The 23,414-nt window shown below is 46.6% G+C and overlaps 1 protein-coding gene across 1 annotated transcript in view; it reads right to left on the bottom strand.

The window, feature by feature from the left end:
* Positions 1-76: 76 nt before the first annotated feature.
* LOC139534219 (conserved oligomeric Golgi complex subunit 5-like) overlaps positions 77-23,414 on the bottom strand; it is an 89,411-nt gene continuing 66,073 nt past the window's right edge. The window contains exons 8-22 of the mRNA XM_071333157.1: positions 21,495-21,654; positions 21,273-21,385; positions 21,077-21,154; positions 18,486-18,567; positions 16,686-16,890; positions 12,118-12,279; positions 11,859-11,958; positions 8,566-8,676; positions 7,090-7,152; positions 5,929-6,032; positions 3,631-3,868; positions 3,416-3,492; positions 2,931-3,057; positions 1,675-1,754; positions 77-1,505 (exon numbers count right to left, since the gene is read on the bottom strand). Coding sequence (XP_071189258.1) covers positions 1,379-1,505; positions 1,675-1,754; positions 2,931-3,057; positions 3,416-3,492; positions 3,631-3,868; positions 5,929-6,032; positions 7,090-7,152; positions 8,566-8,676; positions 11,859-11,958; positions 12,118-12,279; positions 16,686-16,890; positions 18,486-18,567; positions 21,077-21,154; positions 21,273-21,385; positions 21,495-21,654 — 1,827 coding nt within the window. The 3' untranslated portion in view covers positions 77-1,378. The remainder of the gene's footprint in view (positions 1,506-1,674; positions 1,755-2,930; positions 3,058-3,415; positions 3,493-3,630; positions 3,869-5,928; positions 6,033-7,089; positions 7,153-8,565; positions 8,677-11,858; positions 11,959-12,117; positions 12,280-16,685; positions 16,891-18,485; positions 18,568-21,076; positions 21,155-21,272; positions 21,386-21,494; positions 21,655-23,414) is intronic.

Below are 23,414 nucleotides of genomic sequence, written 5' to 3'. Positions count from 1 at the left end.
TGCCTTGTGGGTACTGGGTGATACATAAAAAAAGAAAATTCTGACCGTTTACATAACTCAGCCAAACCAAGGAGAATGAATGGAAGATACTATTTATTGAAAAACATGCCAGTCCTGATCTTGTCCAAATTGTGATTGTGCTCATTTGTTGCAAAAAGATTAGCTACTGTTTGCACTAATGAATTCACCCCATGATAAAACCTTGATCATATCACGAAAACCACATTTAATTAATGCAAGGTGTAACCAGTTATAATATACCTGCTTTGAGAAAGGGTGTCGTTCTATCCTAATGTACCCAACATATTTAAAGCTGTTCAGTCAAAGTTAACTTAGAAATATAATTAGTTAACGTTGGACAACAGATTCCAACTGACAACCATGTGGGTCGTAACCTGCGTGTAATGCCCCTCATCCAACCTGCCTAAGGCAATTATTTTATTTGACTCTCACCTTTCATCCAACCAATCAATTTGTCCGGGACTACCTCTGGAGGTGGGCAAGAAGATCACATCAGTCATTTTAATCATCTACAAACGTCGGCACAATTATGTGGACAAGATACAAGCCTTCCTCAGGGAGCCCTCTTATCAGGCACAACAACTTCTTTAACTTGTTTTATTAGAACCACAACCGTAGAGCTTTAGACCCACAGTACATCGTTAAAGATAGAACATATGAACAGTTGTATAGGCCAGACAGGGGAAAAGAGATTGTCAGTTTAATAGACAGGGCTCTATTCAATCCATATCACTGAAGCGTTACATTTAGCTCGCTATTAATCTAAAGGTAATTTCCCAATGAGCCGACATCTGCGGCATTTAAATAAAAATGAAGCTGAATTTCCACCATATAAATTGGAATGAGGCCCTTCGATTAGGTTAACTATTATTAAAGTCCTACCATCAATCATTCCTTATAATGATAATTATTGTTCACAACAAAGCATTTAATAGAACAAAATTAGGTTAACCATTAAAACCAGTAAAGCCCCTACCAATAACTAGCAAGCATTTATTTCCCCGTTCACTAGTATGAAGCACAGGTAACTTCCCCCTTGTGTTGCCCTCTGTGGCACAGTTATAGAATTAGCAGAACAGAAATGTGCATACAACATGGTGTGTGGCGTTCCAGTTGGAATGTTTGAATTGCTCCTTATCACATCCATAGAAATGGAGCAACCCTTAAGTCATATCAATAATGGAAACTCCTGTTGGGTGGACCATTAAAAAGGCTAAGGATGTTCATAGCCATGTCTGTTCTACAAATTCTAATTCTATAGTCATAACATTCATAATATCTGGATGTGTTCTTCACGGAGCCGTTCTCCATGCCCATGTGAAACGCAGACAGTTGCATCATGGGAGCGGTAGTTCCCTCAGGTCCTGGAGTCTTGGGCTCCGCTGGTGGCCCTCTGCAGCAGCTGGACCATGATGGGGTAGACGGGGGCGAACTCCTTCCCCTGACGAGCCCTCACGCTCTGCATGTAGGCCTCCAGAGCACCCCTAGTACACACAGAAGGAGATGGCGTTGCTAAAGACACAATACCCAATAGAACTGATGGGAATTTCATAATTTTACCACAAGAGGGTGCTCACTCACTCCTCTGAGTGATACCAAACAACCCACCAGCAGTCTCAAAGGCTATAAGACTTGTCGTTCTCCTGCAGTTACCTAATGAGTGTGAGGCGGTCTCTCTCTGAAGGGTGGTCATCCAGCCACTGGGAGTAGCGAGCGATGGACCACTCTGCTCTCTGTGAAAGAGGAAGAATTAGTACAACGTTAAGATAAAGATGACGATTGGAATCAGTATAGATAAGTGTGTATAGCAGTTTGTAGGTACACTATAAGACCAAAAGTATGTCATTCCAAAATCATGGGCATTAATATGGAGTTGGTCCCCCCTTTGCTGCTATAACAGCCTCCACTCTTCTGAGAAGGCTTTCCACTAGATGTTGGAACATTGCTGCGAGGACTTGCTTCCATTCAGCCACAAGAGCATTAGTGAGGTCGAGCACTGATGTTGGGAGATTAGGCCTGGTTCGTGTTCCAATTCATCCTAAACGGGGTTGAGGTCATGGCTCTGTGCAGGCCAGTTAAGTTCTTCTACACCGATCTTGACAAACCATTTCTGTATGGACCTCGCTTTGTGCACGGGGGCATTGTCATGCTGAAACAGGAAAGGGCCTTCCCCAAACTGTTGCTACAAAGTTGGAAGCACAGAATCGTCTAGAATGTAATTGTATGCTGTAGCATTAAGATTTCCCTTCACTGGAACTAAGGGGCCTAGCCCGAACCATGAAAAACAGCCTCAGACAATTATTCCTCCTCCACCAAACTTTCTCCTGGCATTCGCCAAACCCAGATTCGTCCGTCGGACTGCCAGATGGTGAAGCGTGATTCATCACTCCAGAGAACGTGTTCCCACTGCTCCAGAGTCCAATGGTGGCGAGCTTTACACCACTCCAGCCGACGCTTGGCATTGCACATGGTGATCTTAGGCTTGTGTGCGGCTGCTCGGCCATGGAAACCCATTTCATGAAGCTTCCGACGAACAGGTCTTGTGTTTCAGCACTCAGCGGTCCCGTTCTGTGAGCTTGTGTGGCCTACCACTTAGCGGCTGAGCCGTTGTTGCTCCTAGACATTTCCACTTCACAATAACAGCATTTACAGTTGACCAGGACAGCTCTAGCAGGGCAGAAATTTGACAAACTGACTTGTTGGAAAGGTGGCATCCTTTGACGGTGCAACTTTGAAAGTCACTTAGCTCTTCAGTAAGGCCATTCTACTGTCAATGTTTGTCTATGGAGATTGCATGGCTGTGTGCTCGATTTTATACACTTGTCAGCAACAGGTGTGGCTGAAATAGCCGAATCCACTAATTCGAAGGGGTGACTAAATACTTTTGTATATATAGTGTGTGTCTGTACCTGGTGAGGTGATTTGAGCTCAGACGGTGCTCTGGTGAACAGGAAGTGTAGCAGGGTGCTGTATGGAATCAGATCCCCCACGGCTGGACTGCTGGCTATCAGCTCACTGTTCTGGAAGAGCAGGGGCCTACAACACACACAGACACACACACACAAAATGTCTCAGCTACATTGAGGTGTCTAGCCTAAATAACGTGTTCATTATGTGACACCATTAGCCTTTACCCATTATCTTTAAACCATTACCCTAGCGTCTAAGTAGAGGCAGACGGCAGGGAGACCGAGAGAATTACAGCTCTCTAACCCTCCAATAATGACTAACATCTTCGTTAAGATCCACTCTCACTCTGTAAACTACCGCTGCTACTGAGGCGCTCCCCATCTCAAAGGTTTAACAGGAATAGGTTGTGCATAATAACTGATGTAATAACTATGTGTCACTAATGCGTCATACATGTGTAACAAGCAGTGATGTAGTAACATGCCTGAAAGATCTCAGCAGGCGGTAGGGTTTCCCCAGCTCAGACACTCTCCTACAGAGAGGAGCGACGGCCAGCTCCATCTAGAAACACAGAGAAGAAAGTGAGACCACGAATATAGAGTTACTTGGTGAACTTCAAAATGCACAGGAAAACCCAAGAGACAGGCAGATACGGAGAGAGATACCGATAATACCCTCACATACAGCCCTTCTCCTCACCTGAGCGAAGTCAGCCGCCAATCTCATCTTGCCTCCCTCCCCCAGGGGGCGCAGCAGGCTGGCGTGGCGGATGAACAGTGTGATGCAGCGCTGGGCGATGCTCTCCGTGTTGTCGTATATGAAGTCGACACACTGGAAGTGGCGGAAGTAGTCCGCCATCACACGGCCCACGAAGCCCTGTAGCTCCCGCATGTACAGAGAGCAGGGCACGTCCGGCTTCCCCGGGGTGGACATAGACCTGGACACACACACACACACACACACAGGTTAGTATAGGTCACAGACTAAGGGTCTGACTCATAACCTTGAACCTCAGGCCATTGAGTGACTACACACTATACCTATGTGTGCGTGTGTGTTACTGAGTGTATGTGTGTGTACGCAAATGTGTGTATGTGTGTGCTGCGAGTCGGCTAAATCCCAGCAGGGCCTTGTCTGTATAGGTTCAGAGAGCGGAAAGCAGTCTAGTCTGTATTCAGAGTGCTGAATGTCAATCTGAGCTCTCGGTCTCTGTATGTATGGCCGTGACAGAATAACCAGCGTGTGCCAGGGGCCGATAACATTTAGCCAGCGCCAGGGGGCTACAGTACTGACGCAGGGACCCTTTGTGTGGCTCTGTCTAATGGGACCCTGCTAGCTGTGTGTGTATGTGTGTGTGTGTCGTGACTGCAAAGCCCCAAGACTAACTGAGTCTACAGGTCCATTGGGAGCCTCTCAATTGTACAGAGACGAGAGTCTGGGTAATATGAATGGACCACGGCATGAATGGAGGGAGAATATCTGAATGCAACTGTAGAGGGTCTAGAGACGAAGGGTTCCGAAACTTTTTCACTCAGGCCCCCCTTCTAGCATTGGGAAACATCCCTCATCCCCCATGCTGCGCGCACCACAAACTGTTCACATCCCTCTTGCTGGCTAAGAGAACACTTTGCAGGTTTAAAGCTTATTTCCTACAATTCTACACATTTTGTCATGGGGTGCAGAGAAAATGTTGCCGTTTTAAATCGCATTTTCTTGCAATTCCATACATTTTGCCATGTCTAATGTGTATTCGTGTGATATTTGAGTGACTCGAACATTACAACAAAATCTATGGGCTAAAAAAACCTAGCTAGAAAACGTTAGCTGACATGGGCTAGTTGATCTGGACACTTCTGAAAAGTTGTAAATAGCTCTCTAAGGTATGACAAGACGTATACTGATGATGCATTACCCAATGTAGAAATGTCACCTTGTGCACCTAGAGGGCGCGCCCCACAGTTTGGGAACCACTGGTCTAGACCATAAAGATCCTATTAAAATTCATTCCTAATTCTAGGGTCTAGACTGGTTCTACCTGTGTGTGCACACATTGACGAGCGAGCTGCTGGTCTCACAGCTAGGTTCCACAGGGCTATTGCCTTGGCTGGCATCCATGGATGCTTGCTGATTCAGACCTGACCTTTTTACAAAATTAAACCCCCCCAGCCTTTTTTAACACGTCAATATCGCCGCTGTGACTAGAATCCTGCAACAGCTACTCTGCCACGGTGCCCCTATGGCTATCTGGGAGACAGTCAGTGGGGTCAATGGCTCAGGGAGACTTGGATGGTAGCGTGACTAAGAGTTCACTCAGAGGACGTGTGTGTGTGTGTGTGTGTGTGTGTGTGTGTGTGTGTGTGTGTGTGTGTGTGTGTGTGTGTGTGTGTGTGTGTGTGTGTGTGTGTGTGTGTGTGTGTGTGTGTGTGTGTGTGTGTGTGTGGAACAGGGTGTGTGTGTTAGAGCTAGTTTTAAGATGGTCACTGCAAGGAGCTCCCTCTGCGCAACACAAGAGCAAGTGTGTGTGTGTGTGTGTGTGTGTGTGTAAGTGTATTTGTTGGGGAGAAAGGGGGCAGAGGTAAGTTCAGCCATTTAGCCACATTGTGTTTATCTGACCATGAAAAGGTCATTTGGACAGGGGGCTGAAGAGACAACACACACACACAGGATTCTATACGAGAGCAGAGCGGTGTGTGTAGAACAGTAGGTAGCCTGAGGATGTGTGTATGAGTGTGTAAATGTCAAGCTCAGGGGAAAGAGAGAAACATTTTGTAAATGTAAATTAGCAACAGATGCTGTTTAGTGCCAGGTGAAACAGAGAGACAATCAGATAATAGTATCACAGACAACATATTGTCACACATAAAGCTCTGTAGCACTATGTCACCAAGCCCACCTGTAAACATGACCCTTTAAACAACTTAAACCCCAACCTTACTCCTAGAACGGGGTCAACTAGCTTGAGGAGTGTGGTGTCTTAAAGTGTGTGTGTATACTAACCCAGAGAAGTCTTCCTGATGCATAGTGATGATGATGGCTTCTATGGAGTCACTGACCGACAGCAGCAGAGGCTGTACTGCACTGGCCATCAGAGCCTGTACTCCCTACACGCACGCAAGAGAGTGCATCATTTAAGGTATAAAAAGGGTTGTGTGTCATAACTCTGAAACAACTCTGTCAGACAATGACATCTCAAATATCAGTGGACACACAATGATGTGTCCACTGCACAAACATGATGCACAAACATGACCATAACTTCTTGTATCTGCAGGCCAGGTACATAGCTGAAGGACACAGTCCCCGCAGGGACACACCGGATTCACGTAAGTCTGCCATTGCCTAGCAACCCAAACAGACTGGTGGTCTTGGCTGCATGAATGCGATTTGCTGATAAGTGGACGTTTGCAGTGAGCTCTTTAGGATAGGAGCTCTGTGCACGTGACATGTCAGACGAGAGAGGAAGAGCGTGTGTGTATGTGTGTGTGTGATGTTCGTATTTGTGTGTGTGTGTGTGTTTGGACATGTGTGTGTGTGTGTGTCGGTCGCGGGGTTCGGAGTGGGGCCGCCGGTTTATCGTTCGCTCCATCTTTAGATCAATCTAAACTCAATAGACCTGACCCAGTGTGTGTGTGCGCGTTTGTGTTTGTGCCCGTCAGCTAAGCCCCTGCCAACGATAGATAACCAGATCTCTGTTCAGATCTCCTCTCTAAACTCCTTCACAACAAAGTTAACAATGTCCCCTCCGTTGTGTGTGGCGTGGGGGATTGGCGGAACGCAGAGAGAAACAAGCCTCTGACCATTTTCCCAGTTACAACAAAATACCTTTGTGAGAAAAAGCGAGTGATTGCCAAAGAAGAGTCTACACACTCCACTCAGTGTTTACCCTTTTATCTCCCAGAGTGAGATGCATCAGAAATAGCAATGTTTTGTTTGGTTTCCATAACTCAGTTCCAAGTTCCAAAAGTGCCCATTCAAACCCCGTAATGAAAAACCAACAGCATAATCCACCACCATCTGCACATCAGATAGAATGGAGAGAAAAAGAAGAGGGGCAGACTAGAGAGGAGAGGAGGAGGAAATCAGTAGAGAAGAACGATAGAGGAGGAGGAGAGGAGAAAACAGTAGAGCAGTATGGGAGGAGACGAGTGTCTGTCTTACCTCTAGTGAAGCAGTGAGAGCATGTTCAGCAGCCGGAGGACATGACCCCAATCCTGATATCACCTGAGAACACAGACAGAGACAGAGACAGAGACAGACAGACAGACAGACAAAAAGGTCAAAGGTTAGGTTACAGTGAAACCTGACAAACACTATTTGTCTCTTTTCCCACATATCCCTCCCGTATTCTTCTAACGGTTATTACAGCATTTATCCTCCCTCCTTGCTCTCCAATCCTCCACGTCCCTCCTTCCATCCCATCCTTCTCCCCCCTCCCTCCCTCCTAAAATAACCAGCCGTTCTTGCTGAAACGGCCTCACTGCTTTCAAATGGTAAAATTTTGACAACCTCCCAGGCCACTAAATATTTGATGGCAGAGTAAACTCCTTTTATGCCACTATTAATCACGCAGGCCCCAGCACCAGGACACATCATACATCTTTAATGGGCCATATGAAGGAATACGTTTCCCCATCTCTAACTCTCTCTCTGGATCCCACTTCCTTGCTCTCTCTTTCTCTGCCTCTCTCTACATCTGACTCCCTTCCTTGTCATCCCTCTCTCTCTTCGCTCCTCTCGTCCTCTCTTCTCTCCCTCGCCGCTCCTCTCTCCCTCGCCGCTCCTCTCTCTCTCGCCTCTCCTCTCTCCCTCTCGCCGCCCCTCTCTCCCTCCCTCTCTCCCTCTCGCCGCCCCTCTCTCCCTCTCGCCGCCCCTCTCTCCCTCTCGCCGCCCCTCTCTCCCCCCCTCTCCCTCTCGCCGCCCCTCTCTCTCCCTCTCGCCGCCCCTCTCTCCCTCTCGCCGCCCCTCTCTCCCTCTCTCTCCCTCTCGCCTCCCCTCTCTCCCTCTCGCCGCCCCTCTCTCCCTCTCGCCGCCCCTCTCTCCCTCTCGCCGCCCCTCTCTCCCTCTCGCCGCCCCTCTCTCCCTCTCGCCGCCCCTCTCTCCCTCTCGCCGCCCCTCTCTCCCTCTCGCCGCCCCTCTCTCCCTCTCGCCGCTCCTCCCTCGCCGCTCCTCCCTCGCCGCTCCTCCCTCTCTCACTGCATCTCTCTCTCTCCCCTTCTCTCCCTCCCCTGCAGCTAGTTTACTTTGGGTGATGAGATACATTAACTCTACAAATATTGGTTGTCAGCATTTTCCCATCAAACCATTGTGACATCAGATGACCAGCACACGCACGCACACACACACTCTTTTGCGTGAACTCTTAGTCACGCTACCATCCCAGTCACGCTCCCTATAATATGTAATATAACACACGTGTCAATGTCTGATAAAGATGTCATATAAAACATAATGTAGCCGTGTTAAACATAACGTAGCCGTGTAAAACATAACGTAGCCGTGTTAAACATAATATAGACATGTGAAAAACATAATGTAGACATGTAAAAAGAACACAAGTGTAATGTGGTGTGTGTGTGTGCGTATATACGTGTGTGAGGGTTTTAGTGTGTGTGTGTGTGACCGTGTGTGTGTTACTTTAGCAACAGCCTGGTGTAGTCTGTAGAGGGAGTTGACCACCGCCATGTTCCTCCTCTGACCTTCTGTTAGAGGCCCTATCACCTGACTGGCATCCCCCTGGGTAGATAGCTGGAGAGAAAGAGAGAGTGAGAGAAGAAGGGAAGGATGGAGGGAGGGAGAGAAATAGAGGAAGAGAGAGAGAGAGAGAAAGGTGGAGAGAAGAGAGAAAGAAAAAAGTCAGGACACCTGTAGTTCTCAGCAGATACACAGCAGCAGTGAGAGCAAGGGCACACCAGAGCCAGACTCCAGCTCCCACTGCTATAGCAGAGCAAGGAGGGGCCAGGGAACAACACATACAAATGGGACAGGAGCCAGGATCCAGCTGTAGTAGCAGTTTGTGCTGCTGTCTCCAGGCCATGTTCCACAGGCGGATAGGGACACCTCACCACCACTCATCTCAGAGGTGATAACAGGCAGGTCACACACACACCTGGGGAAATTAGAGGCTCCCTATCTGAGATGGCCATCTCAGGAAGACGAAGAGAGAGGAATTAGGGCCATCTCAGGAAGACAGAGCGAGAGAGAAAAAGCGAGAGACAACATGTGCAAAGTGGTGCCATAGCAACGGTCTAAAAATGGCAAAGCAACAGTTAACTATAGCCTTAGAGTGTAGTTGTGTGGATGGCAAACACGCACACACAGAGGCGCACACACAAACACACACACACTGACATTCATGACACATGCACGTGCCCACACACACACACAGAAAGGTGTCAGGATACCAGCACTGAAGTAGCTTCCTGTTCACACCTGAGTATGTCTACGTTTGTGTGAGTGAGTGTGTGTGTGAGAGTGACTGTAGATCAGGCCTGTGTGTGTCGCATCTCAGTGTGTGTGTGCGTGTGTGTCAGAGTGTATATTTAGAGCTTGGGGTGTCTGTGGAGGAGGCTCCAACCTACTAATAAAACTTCTAAGTTAGTCACTGTTAACTTAGAAGCATGTTTTTTTACCCTTCTCATTGATGAGTAATTTTTTTAAATGTAATACATTTAGAATAAAGCTGTAACGTAACAAAATGTGGAAAGAGGGAAAGGGTCTGAATACTTTCCGAATGCACTGTAATTAGAGGGGTGTAGGCATAAAACAAATAATAATAATATTAAAGTAAAACAAAATAAGTAACCAATTCAGACCTTTACAATTAAGTTAGCAGACTTCATGAGTAAGGGTGGGTAATGAAGAAAAATAAAGAAAATTAAAACAATGATATGATCGCTGTAGGACCAATAGCACTTAATCCATTATCTTAATTCATTATTAACAATATACTTTAAAAGACCTTAAACCAAAATCTGCCATCCTTTAAGTGCTCTATACTATTTACCAAAAAACAAGAAGAGGGCATGTGCAAAAAGTCTATCCTCTTATATAATAATTCATCAGTGCCTGTAGGGAAAGTCCTCCCTGGGAGATAAATTCAGTAGCCTAAGCCGAGTGAGACAGGAATCAAAACAGGAAGAAAAACAAGCAAAAGCAAAAAAGTGATTGTGTAGTAGCCCAAATGGGGATAGCTAGCCCATATGTGTAGTAGTCCAAATAGATTCAATATATTTTTACCTCCCTTTTTCTCCATAATTTCGTCATATCCAATTACGATCTTGTCTCATCGCTGCACCTCCCCAATGGGCTCGGCACAGGCGAAGGTCGAGTCATGCGTCCTCCGAAACATGACCCACCAAACCGCGCTCCTTCACACCTGCCCGCTTAAACCGGAAGCCAGCCGGACCAATTTGTCGGAGGAAACACTAGTCAACTGACGACCGAAGTCAGCCTGCAGGTGCCCGGCCCGCCACAAGGAGTCGCTTGAGCGCGATGAGCCAAGTAAAGCCCCCCCCCGGCCAAATCTTCCCCTAACCCGGACAAAGCTCGGCCAATTGTGCGCCGCCTTATGGGACTCCTGGTCACGGCCGGTTGTGACACAGCCTGGGATCGAACCCGGGTCTGTAGTGACGCCTCAAGCACTGCGATGCAGTGCCTTAGATCGCTGCACCACTCAGGAGGCCCCTCGTAAAGTGTATTTTTATCTGTTTTTTTAAATCAAATTTTAGTGCTTACATCAGTTGATGTGAAGTAGAGTTCCGTGTAGTCATGGCTCTATGTAGTACTGTGTGCCTCCCATAGTATGTTCTGGACTTGGGGACTGTGAAGAGACCTCGTGGCATGTCTTTTGGGGTGTGCATGGGTGTCCGCCAGCAGTTCAAACTGACAGCTCTGGGGCATTCAACATGTCAATACCTCTCACAAATACAAGTAGTGATGAAGTCAATCTCTCCTCCACTTTGAGCCAGGAGAGATTGACAAACATATTATTAATGTTAGCTCTCTGTGTACATCCAAGGGCCAGCCGTGCTGCCCTGTTCTGAGACAAAACTTGGGCCTGTAGGACCTGCCTTGTTGATAGTGCTATTAAGAAGGTAGAGCTGCGCTTTATTATGGACAGACCTCTCCCCATTTTAGCTACTGTTGTATAAATATGTTTTGACCATGGCAGTTTTACAATCCAGGGTTACTCCAAACAGCTCAATTTACACATTATTTATTACAAGATTTAAGTGAGGTTTAGGGTTTAGTGAATGACTTGTCCCAAATACAATGTTTTTAGTAAAAAAACAAACGTATTCCTTGCCAGCCACTCTGAAACTAACTGCAGATCTTTGTTAAGTGTTGCAGTCATTTCAGTCGCTGTAGTACAGTTGCTGACTTGTATGGTGTTGAGTCATCCGCATACATAGACACGTCTTCGTTTTGATCTGGATACTGCTTTCAAGCTCATTTCTGCAGCATTGGTAAAGATGTGAACAATACATGTTGCTGATTTCATTCCTGTGCTGTTTGTAACTACCCTGGTAGGTTGACTGATAACCTGAACCAGGTTGCTGGCACTGGTTACAGTTGGAAGATTTTTCTTAAGCGGGCAGTTTGATGAAAGCCAGTCAATATTTAAAACCACCCAGAAAATATACCTCTCTGTTGATATCACATACACTATCAAGCATTTCACACGTTATCCAGATACTGACTGCTAGCACTTGGTGGTCTATAGCAGCTTCCCCCAAGAATGGGCTTTAGGTGAGGCAGATGAACCTGTTGCCATATTACTTCAACGGTATTTAACATGAGATCCTCTATAAGCTTTACAGGAATGTGGTTCTGAATATAAACAGGAACACCTCCACCATTGGCATTTCTGTATTTTCTGTAAAAGTTATAACCTTGTATTGCTACAATTGGTTGTTGTGGTGACATACCAGCTGCTCAGACTTGACGCAGAAGAGCTGGACGGTCTTGGCAGCGTTCTTGGCCACCGCCAGAGTCAGACTGGTGTCTACCGACGCCACGTTCAGCTCACTGTGGAGGACACACACATAACATAACATGTAGGACATCGGATAGAACAGGATCAGCAAAAGAAAAAGTGAGATGAACAACAGATGTACGAAATAATATTTCAGCTTTTTTCCTGAGAATTTTGTCTGAGTAGGGAACAGTGTTTGTGTAGGTGTGTACCTGGTGATGGTCTTGATGATGCTGTCCAGTTCGTCGTGGGAAGGGGGGTTGCGTCCCCCCATGGGGAACACCAGGTTGATGGGGTCAAACAGACGAGACAGAGACTTGGAGAGGTACGCTGCCTCGTAGGGCTGCAGGGAGTCCTTCAAAGCCTTCTCTGGACTACACACAGACACATGTTATTGATCACATGAATGTGTTCACATACTATATACATCGACGGTTAATTATTTTCCTGGTTTGAACAAAGTTCTACATTTGGGAACATGCCTAGAGGCCAGATTCTCTGTCTATTTACACATCTCACACACGCTGATCTAGGCCCACAGCGAGTGCACAGTGGACTGGTCTGTGCTGCTGGAGCGTGATGAAGACATCAGCAGTGACAGGCTCTGGCAGGCCTACCCTCTCTTACGACTCTCTCTCTTTTCTCTCACACTGATGAAATGGGGAAGAGGTAGAGCTAACAAGCTAACAACAGCCTGTAGGGGCGTCAAGGGACAAGGTTGGATATGGGGTTGCGCATGATTACACACACACACACACACACACACACACACACACACACACACACACACACACACACACACACACACACACACACACACACACACACACACACACACACACACACACACACACACACACACACACACACACACACACACACACACACACACACACACACACTGCTGTATGCACTTCTCCAGCAGCGCTCCAATCTTTGGTTCATCTGGCCAGTCATTTTATGCACCATAATTCATCAGACAGGGCGCTTATTGATTAATGGTGCTCTCTCGTTAACTGAAATGTAGCTAAATGAGAATAATGACAATGACGACGAGTGATTTTCGCACAGGAGCAAATGTGCATTCAATGTTTGTTCTCCATCTCATCACCCTCTCCTCTGACTTATCCCTCCGTGTCAACCAGCCGATTCATCCATCTCTTCCCACCCCGTCACTTCTCCGTCTGGGCTTTTTCACACTACCTCCTTTCATCCTTTTCCCTCACTTTATCCGTTCGTGCAGTTCTCTATCAGCTTGTTCGTGTACCCTCTTTCCTCTATTCATGCACCTCTCTCTTCCCTCCCTCCCTCCCTCCCTCCCTTCGTCCATCCCCTCTCCCTCCCTTCAGCCCCCTCTCTCCCCTCTCTCTTCAGTGCCCAACCACAGCAACAGACACCTTGAGTAACAGAGGCAATTTGGCCCACAGCAGCGCCCGTAATTACAAGTTTAAACACTGAGACGACACACAACACACAGGCTGACAGCTCTAAATCAGAGAGCAAACAGAGAGACGAAGCGAGAAAGAGGTTATGGGGTAGAGAGAGACAGGCAGAGCAAGGAAATGAAAGAGAGGTAGAGAGCGGGATGGAGAGAGGGACCCAAGAGAGAAGAGAGTAATAGAGAGAGGGAGAGAAAGATAATTAATAGAGTCAGGGAGATAACCTGGGTCTGCTCCCAGTGGCTCTCATGTACCCATGGTTAATCAACACTGACTCAACTTGACTGAGTGCCAGGGGGATAACCAGCAGGGCCAGGCTCTGTAGCCTGAGTACCCTGGCACAGGATCTCCTACTGGGAAACAGGGAGCAGCAAGGGCCCCTGGCTGGGCCTGGAGCTCTACACCATTAGGTTAATGTGTGACTCATATCAGGCTCCAGCAGTTACAGACATACGCTACAGTGTACAGGAGCCATTTCCACCTGTCTGGTCACATAGCCATCACAACGCAATTTAAACACTCAAGTTGTTGCATCTGTCACAAATATAGTTGCTTATTCCAGACATCTACAGGCAGGATAGGGATATGTTAGGCCTGAAGTTCACCCAGTAGAGAGGGACTATGTCCCAAATAGCACCCTATTCTACGGCTGTCCCTGACAAAAAAAATATATCTTTGTTGACGAGAGTAGTCTGTTCTTCCTCTGACTCTCTTCCTCTGCAGCAGAGGTAACTCTGGATCTTCCTTTCCTGTGGCGGGCCAGATGAGAGCCAGTTTCATCATAGCGCTTAATGGTTTTTGCAACTGCACTTGAAGAAACGTTCAAAGTTCTTGAAATCTTCCAGATTGACTGACCTTCATGTCTTAAAGTAATGATGGACTGTTGTTTCTCTTTACTTATTTGAGCTGTTCTTTCCATAATATGGATTTGGTATTTTACCAAATAGGGCTATCTTCTGTATAGCACACCTACCTTGTCACAACACAACTGATTGGCTCAAATGCATTAAGGAAAGAAATCCCACAAACAAACTTTTAACAAGGCACACCTGTTAATTGAAATCCATTCCAGGTGACTACCTCATGAAGCTGGTTGACAGAATGCCAAGAGTGTGCAAAACTATCATCAAGGCAAAGGGTGGCTACTTTGAAGAATCTAAAATATATTTTGATTTGTTTAGCACGTTTTTGGTTACTACATGACTCCTTATGTGTTATTTCATAGTTTTGATGTCTTCACTATTATTCTACAATGTAGAAAATAGTAAATATAAAGAAAAACACTTAAATGAGTAGGTGTGTCCAAACTTTTGACTGGTACTGTAGGTGTAATATAGACACCCTATGTTTGAATAAAACCAACTATACTGTATGTAGGATACTTTGCCTGATGCTTTGCCTGATGCTTTAGGCACTGAAATTAAAAATCAAGACACACAAATGACTAAAGAGGGAACAAGAGATCAATATAGCCTAACCAGAAGAAAAAAACCTGTTCCCAACCCGACCCTCTTCCTCCCGCTGGCCTTCTCAGATTCTGCCATTATGCTCCTGAAGTTGCTGGTAATAGGCTACACCAGCGGTCGGCAAGTTATCGTACCATTTCTACTGATCTGCATGCCAGTTCTGATTTTCATATGCACATTTTTGTGGAACAGTTACATTTAATTCATAATAAAGTCTTCACATCTCAAAATCAATGTCATGTGGTTAATAAAAATGATATCTAAATGAAAATTATACAAATTTAACTACTATTGCCATTGCCAATATGTAAAAATAGCCTACATAAAGCCAACAAATAAAAACACTGTAGCCCGCAGGTAGAAAATATCCTGATAAAAATAAATATCCTATAAACCACATTTGCTATTGCATGGCCTGTCTGCAAGGAACTTGAAACATGGTATCAACGTAACTTAGGTCCAGCCTGAAGCTCACACTAGCAAACTTGTAACATTGTATAAAATACAGTTGAAGTCGGAAGTTGACAATATTGAGACAAAGAAAAAATGACTTTCAGAAGCTCCACAGTGATGATGACAGCCAATTGGAAATAGTACATTTGCGCACAGGCCAGGTAGCCTAGTTCTATGCGTAACCAGGTGCGTGTCCTTACTCAAGATTGACAGGAGCACTCCAAACAAAAGACAATGAATAAATTGACAACTCGTAAATGGAACGAAATAAACCCACATTTTTACAAGTGTAGCCTAGATTGTGCACTCCTAAAAAGACAACGGTAAGACTAATATTAATAATATATTGAATCCATTAACAGAAATGACCGTAACAAAACAAACATTTTAGATGAGAAATTATGGGAATTAACTGTAAATGTACTACTGGTGTGCCATCCCCGCGGCCTCTGCAATGGATTAGTCCAATCAGACAGGCGTGAATCAGACCAGTGTCTCGTGTGCCATAACATTATTTGTACATATTTGCCAATGCTCATCAAAAAAATATATATATTGGCCGACCAACAGCCTATCGACCAAACAATTGACTAAATGGGGTCAGCCCTACCCTATTCCCTATTTAGTGCACTACTTTTGACCAGGGCGATGGGAGGGTGAGTCTGGTCTAGCAGGATTCTATAAAACTCTGATGTTGATGTTTCTTTATCAATCGTTTTCTTCAACTGTCCTTCGATCGTTCTCTGTTCTCTCCATTACAAAGCCCTGTCTCTCCTCAGAGAGGTGCCATATAGCTTGCTCCCGTCAGATAGCTACTGCCCTCCATGTCTGCATTCAACTACTTCTTATACACTCACACTGGAGGCCTTTGGAAAAGCTTTATCTCTCTCCCTTCTTTCACTCTTTCTGGCACTCTGCCCACACACATACACACTTTATCTCTAACTCGCTCTCTCTCTCCCCCATCACTCTCCTCTGAGCACTCTAAAATATAGTAGGTTTAATGGACGTTTACTTTCTGCTCCATCCATACCAATCAGTATGCTGGCTGTGGCCGGTTCTGTGGTTTGTTTTAATTGCTAGTGGTCTCCCATATTTAAACTCTCCTACAGCTTTAGTACTGTATATAAAGAGATAGAGACTTTACCACGTATCACAGAATGTGTGTGTGTGAGAGAGAATCTTCATACTGAAATTATTTCTGTCAATCACAGCAAGCTGGGTCAAATCTCACACTGGTTAGTCAAGGTAAGGCTCTGTCTCTGTGTGTGTGTGGTGTGTGGTGTGGTGTGTGGTGTGTGGTGTGTGTGAGACTCATCCCGAACCGGTCGATCACTGAGTAGGATGTGAAGAGGCAGACTGCATACTGTAACAAAGCCGAGAGAGTGTGTGTGTGTGTGTATATGTTCACTTCAGACTCACTCATAGTCGTGTTTGGTTTGTGTGAAGAGGTCCTGGTTGTCTATCTCTGTGGTGGGCAGGTCCATGGCGGTGTCCAGCCCTGCGCTGCTCGATATCACCCCCTGGATGCTGGAGCTGTACTGCTGCAGCCGACGCCACAGGTCGTTATAGAGACGGAGAAGCTTAGGGTACTCTCCCTCTAATGCTTGCTTGAGGAAGGATGAGGCTGGAGAGGGAGAGAGAGAACGAGATGGAGAGAGAGTGAGAGAGGAGGGAGTAGGGGTGAGAAGGAGGTCACAAAAAGAGAAGGATGGGAAGGAGGACGAGCAGAAGAGTGGAGCCGGAAAATGTCACCTTCTGTGTTTTAATGACTGCAAAGGTAAACATCTGCTTTGATGCACACGAACAGTCTTTCTGCTCCCGTGAACTAGAAACATCACATTATCCCCGATTACCAGACTAGAGCATGGATGAAGGGATGAGACTGAAACAGAAAGACTATCCTGATAAAAATAAAATAAAATAAATGGTGCCATTTTCCCGCTCATTATTATGTTAATTGCCTGACTTTGCGAGTGATTAGTTGCTCGTTAAGGGATGATATGCAGATTGTTTTAATGTAGATTGATTTGGTGAATGCATAATATAGTGTATTATAATGATTCATACAGGTTTGAACTGAAGTACTTTCAGGCTCTTGTATATTTCCATATGCTAATAGAAACAAAAATGATTTCACCATAAGAGAAAGAATAAGAGAAAAACATTGAAAAATATTTGGAGGGGTGGGGGGCACTGGCACAGAGACAGATGGATAGAGAGAGAGAAAGAGAGAGCCAGGGAGACAAAGACAGAGAGCGAGGGAGGAAAGAGAGCGATACTGGGCCTGTGCGTATGAACTCCGTATTGACCAGTGAGAGTGAATGAGGAGCATCATTAACAGGTGTTAACACTGTACTGTGTTAGAGCAGGGATCAATAGACACTGATTCGTCCAAGGCAGGCTGCTGTAGGCTTCACGACATGGCAAAGACACACGTAATGATTAGGGTGATGGTGACTGGATCATAGCTTGACTTCGCTTTTCCTTTCTTTATGTTCTCGAGTCTCTCTCACCACCAGGGCATTAGATACAGATCTCGGCGGGAGAAACAGCAACGGCGTCTATAAGAGTTTTTAGAAACAGTTCCATACGCAGTCAACAGATCCTGTAGGTAGGCAGCCCACAGATCGTTGTGTGAAAATAAAGTTAACAGCACCACAGGAACCAAACGTGCCTCTCTTACTCACATCTAAATCTACTGACATGTATCCCATCTGCTGAAATGGTAAGATAAGGAGGGGGCGGAAACTTTTCTCCGCGGTGTGTGTGGATTGATGCTGTTGGGTTGTCTCTCCACCTGTTATAGGGCCTGTCCCATGGCGGGGTATAAATTAAAGAAGGGGTGTGCGAGTGTGTCTGTATGTGTTTATAGACCCTGTCCCGTCTGAAAAGGGGGTATATATCACCAGAGAGGTGTAATCATACCCCGCAGTGTTTGGGACGGGACAGGGAGGGGCGTTTAGGGTTTATAGGCGAAGGGAAGAGTGATGGCCCACTGTTTGTGCTGTACCGCTGACACACACACACACACAAACGCAGGGAAACGCAGGTACAGCATTATTTGCAGGTGGCATAACGCTATGGCTGACAGAGAGAAAATGAAGAGAAATGTGAGAGGGAGAGAGAGAGAGACACAGAGAGAGAGTAAGCACACACACACACGGCTACGAGGGTGCATCAGCGTTACTCTATGAAACAGACTTTGCTATGTAGCCTCACCAGCCGTAGCTCTCTGGAACTCCACCGAGAGAGTGTGTGTGACATCACTCCAAAACGTGTAGAGGATATCGGGCTGGCCGTCCTGCCGAGAGAAGAGAGAAACAACTGAACAGAGGGTCACACAAGGAGACACACACACACAGGGCTGTGATGAGTGCAGTCTGCGCCCAACAGGCAGAAGGGCAGTGTGACTGCCATTATCATCATTATCTACCAGTGTGATTCTCAGCCGCACCAGATGCTGCTATCGCCGCACACATTTATCACACTGCAAACCAGCTAGAAACACACACACGCGCGCGCGCCCACCGTGCTGTGCCATAACCATCACCGTGGACAACAATGACAGCTCCTCGCCATAATGACAAGTCATAGCAGGGCGTCTCACGATGGGCTGAGGAGGCTTGTCCACTAATGAGTATCCACTCCTCTGAAGCACGCCGAGCTAGTACACACATCTGACTCAAATAAAAGTCTTGTAACACAGGGAATACACACGGACTAGATAGGGTGGTGAGGACAGAGGAGTGCCATTTTTAAACACACACACAAACGTAAATGCAAACACTGACACACACGCATGAACACTCAAAAACACACACACACACACACACACACACACACACACACACACACACACACACACACACACACACACACACACACACAGTTTACTGAACACACACACGACGGAAGTGAAAGTAGAGAGGGAGGGGAAAGTCTAATCAAAACAAAGACATGAAGGAGGAGTGTGTGTGTCACTACGGCCCTCCATCAACGTGGCCCTCCTCGCCTCCGAATACAATCACTGCTAATCAGTGGAGAAGGAACACACACATTGGGAGGTAAGAAGGACACACAAGCATGCACACACACACACATAGATGCTAGTAGCAGATTAGTGTGTGTCTTCGATGGGTGAATTTCAATTATTTAATGGCCGTGTCTCACAGAAACTAAAGTAAACTAGGCCTACTTTGCTTCATGTTCTGCACCAGGGGTGGGCAAACTTTTTGGCTCGAGGGCCACATCGGGATTTTGAAATTCAACGGAGGGCCGCATTTTTTGGGGGACCAATTGTTTGTTAAAATCAATTTGCGGGGGCCTCCTGAGTGGAGCAGCGGTCTAAGGTACTGCGTCGCAGTGCTTGAGGCGTCACTACAGACCCGGGTTTGTTCCCAGGCTGTGTCACAGTTGGCTGTGACTGGGAGACCCATGAGGCGGCGCACAATTGGCCCAGCATCGTCTGGGTTAGGAGAGGGTTTGGCAGGCCGAGATTTCCTTGTTCCATTGCGCTCTAGCGACTGCTGTGGCGGGCCAGGCGCATGCATGCTGACACGGTCGCCAGGTGCACGGTGTTTCCTCCGACACATTGGTGCGGCTGGGTTCCGGGTTAAGTGGGCATTGTGTCAAGAAGCAGTGTCGCTTGGCTGGGTCGTGTTTCGGAGGATGCACGGCTCTCGACCTTCGCCTCTCCGGACGGGAGTTGAAGTGATGGAACAAGACTGTAACTACCAATTGGATACCACAAAATTGGGGAGAAAAAAAAAGTGTAAAAATGTTTGGGTTTAAAAATAAATTATTATTCGTATTTAAAAAACAATTATGTTATGTCTCGCGGGCCGGATTGAAGTGCCCGGCGGGCCATACTTTACCCCCCCCCTTGTTTTACACTGTCCTGTGGCCCAACACAAAGAGAAAGGGCACACACAGTCCATCAATGCTAACCTGCTAATGTTAAACCAGCACAAAACAGACCAGACCATGTGTATGTCCTCCTTCTAAAACATACGCACACAGGCATGCACGCACACACACTAGATCTTAATTGGGGCAGACTGATAATAGGTCCACTGCTCTCCCGAATATAAAAGGACAATTATAGGACTGTGGACTTTTATAGAGGATAAAGAGAGATGGGGAGACAGATGGAGAGAGCGTGACAACGGAGGGAACGAGAGGGTGGGGGAATAGAAGCAGAGCAAGAGAGGAAGGGAGAAAGAGAGGAGCGGGAGCAAATTAAGAGGTCTATGCTCCTGTAAGAAAGAAAATTGGCACAGCTGAATCTCTTTCAGCTTGTATTAGATAACTCAAGTCCCTCCGAGCTGTTCTGCTTAACAGCCCAGCATTCTGCTGATGCAAGCAGAGTCAATAAAACCTGGGTAGGTCTGGTTCAGGACAGGCCCAAGTAACGGACCGGTCAGGATAGAGAGAGGGGAATGGGAGAGGGAGAGGGGAGGGGAAAAAGGTAGGCAGGGGAAGGCAAAAGAGAAGAGAATGATACTGCCAAGAGTTTTTTTTAAATTATTTTACCTTTATTTAACTAGGCAAGTCAGTTAAGAACATATTCTTATTTTCAATGACGACCTAGGAACAGTGGGTTAACTGCCTTGTTCAGGGGCAGAATGACAGATTTTTACCCTGTCAGCTCGGGGATTCGATCTTGCAACTTTTCAGTTACTAGTCCAACGCTCTAACCACTAGGCTACCTGCCGCCCCGGTAGTAGAGGAATAGATGTTGTGGAAGGGTGTGCTGATGACAGTCCAGGGGCAAGGACACACGGGCCTTTTATGAGGACATGGCGTCTCACCTTAATGATCTCACTGATGAAGCAGACGTGAGTGACAGGGTCTCTCTTCTTCGTCAGGACCTTCTGGAGGTGTTGCACCTAAACACGGAGCGATTACAGGTTAACTCCGTACTCCCTGACTAGGTACATTACTCTACTTCAGCAGGTAAACATGTGCACATTTACTTTTAAAATATCTGTAAAGTTAAAAGCGTACCTGTCCGCAAGCGGCACAGATCTGGTCTATGAGTTTCTCTAGGTTGGTCCAGAGAGCAGCTCGGAACGCTGCCGTGTTACCTGGGGTTGGCATCACTGCTCTGCCTGGCGCACCTGACACACATACACAAATGAAATGACGCGGGTTAAAAAGTTACACACGACAAGAGTACCAAAACTGAAACACTATTTTCCTCACCCCCTAACTCTCACCCCCACCTACCTCTGTTGCCAGTGGGCTGGGTGAGTCCCTTGATGTCCAGGGCGGTGGTGACGTTGTCCTGTATGGTGGTCCGGTAGCCCTCCACCACCCCACTGATGGTCTCCCTCAGACTGCCCAGGTTATAGAACACCTGGAGGGCCGTGCCCACCTGGGTCGGGTTCTACATGGGGACACAGAGGAGAGGAGACAATTGGTGTGTGCGTGTGTGTCAGGTTCAGTCATTCAACCCCAACCCTATCTAGTCTGAGACAGTCTTGGAGCAGAGTGGAGTCCAATCAACCAACTAAATACACGTCAGACATACTTCTACTAACTGGACAGACACACAGAATGGAGTGTACCTCACACTCTGGAATAGCACACAGAGAAACACACACACACACACACACACACACACACACACACACACACACACACACACACACACACACACACACACACACACACACACACACACACACACACACACACACACACACACACACACACACACACACACACACACACACACACCTCCAAGCTCAGATGATTGACGTCACTATATGCAAGGGAGGGGCTGGTCTAAAAATGGGTCATATTCAACAATTCTCCTCAGCTAACGGAAACAGATCAGGATACGCAAGTACTCTGACATTTCTCAGTGTGAATGTGTGTGCATGGTTGTGTGTGAGTAATTACTAGTAGGGTCTGATAGCAGCTCTTATTAAGGAACCAGCGCTCAGTACTAATCGGAGCTTTGTTCACCATCGTCCAGAAACCGCTCACACCCTCCCCATCTCTCCCTCCCCTCTCTCCTTGCTGTTGCACACATGAAACAGAGATTGAGGTCACACCCCAGTCTTCTAGCTCCCTCCCTCTCCATCTCATTTCTCCGGCCTAACGAGTTCTTGGAAACACAGTTTCAACTCTCTCCATTCTTAACTCAAGGCCATTTTGGAAACTGCCCCTAAAGTCAGCTCCAGCTGGGTCATAATCAGGAAGCCAGCGCCAGAGCTCACGGCACAGTTAGGTGTCAGCTGGTGGATGTGATAATGTCAAGACCCTGTCATGGAGCCTCGACCCCAGCCGTCTGGAAGACGTGACACTATATGTCTCATGTCTGCAGTCCATGGATCGGTCAATGGGGTGACACAGGTGTTGAGTAAACCATGCTGTTATCATGTCCAAAGCCATGACGCAGTACTTCTAATGCCAAAGAGTTTGCTGTGGATTAAAAGGATGTGAAGGCTGTGGATGCATGACACACACACAGAAATACACTTACTGATGAGGGACGATATTTGATCAGTTCTTTGCGAGCTTGAGCTCTGCAGCGTCCGTCCGGGTCAGGTGGGTAGGTGTGTGTGTGTGTATATATATATATATATATATACAGGGCTCTGTGAAGGCCAGTCAAGTTATTCCACACCGATCTCAACAAACCATTTCTGTATGGACCTCGCTTTGTGCATGGGGCCATTGTCATGCTGAAACAGGAAAGGGCCTTCTCCAAACGATTGGAAGTTGGAAGCGCAGAAACGTCTAGAATGTCATTGTATGCTGTTGCGTTAAGATTTCCCGTCACTGGAACTAAGGGGACTAGCCCGAACCATGAAAAACAGCCCCAGAGCATTATTCCTCCTCAACCAATCCGAATGAGATGCTGTGGCGTGACCTTAAAAAGGCGGTTCATGCTAAAAAACCCTCCAATGTGGCTGAATTAAAACAATTTTGCAAAGAAGAGTGGGCCAAAATTCCTCCACAGCGATGTGAAAGACTCATTGCCAGTTATCTCAAACGCTTGATTGCAGTTGTTGCTGCTGAGGGTGGCACAACCAGTTATTAGGTTTAGGGGGCAATTACCTTTTCACGTAGGGCCATGAAAGTTCGGCTAGCTTTTTTCCCTTAATAAATAAAATGATCACTTAACTGCATTTTGTG

This window comes from Salvelinus alpinus, chromosome 11, assembly GCF_045679555.1.
Source record: "Salvelinus alpinus chromosome 11, SLU_Salpinus.1, whole genome shotgun sequence".
NCBI lineage: Eukaryota > Metazoa > Chordata > Actinopteri > Salmoniformes > Salmonidae > Salvelinus > Salvelinus alpinus.
The sequence above is the reverse complement of the archived record's forward strand: the minus strand, read 5'-3'. Positions and strand labels throughout refer to the sequence as shown.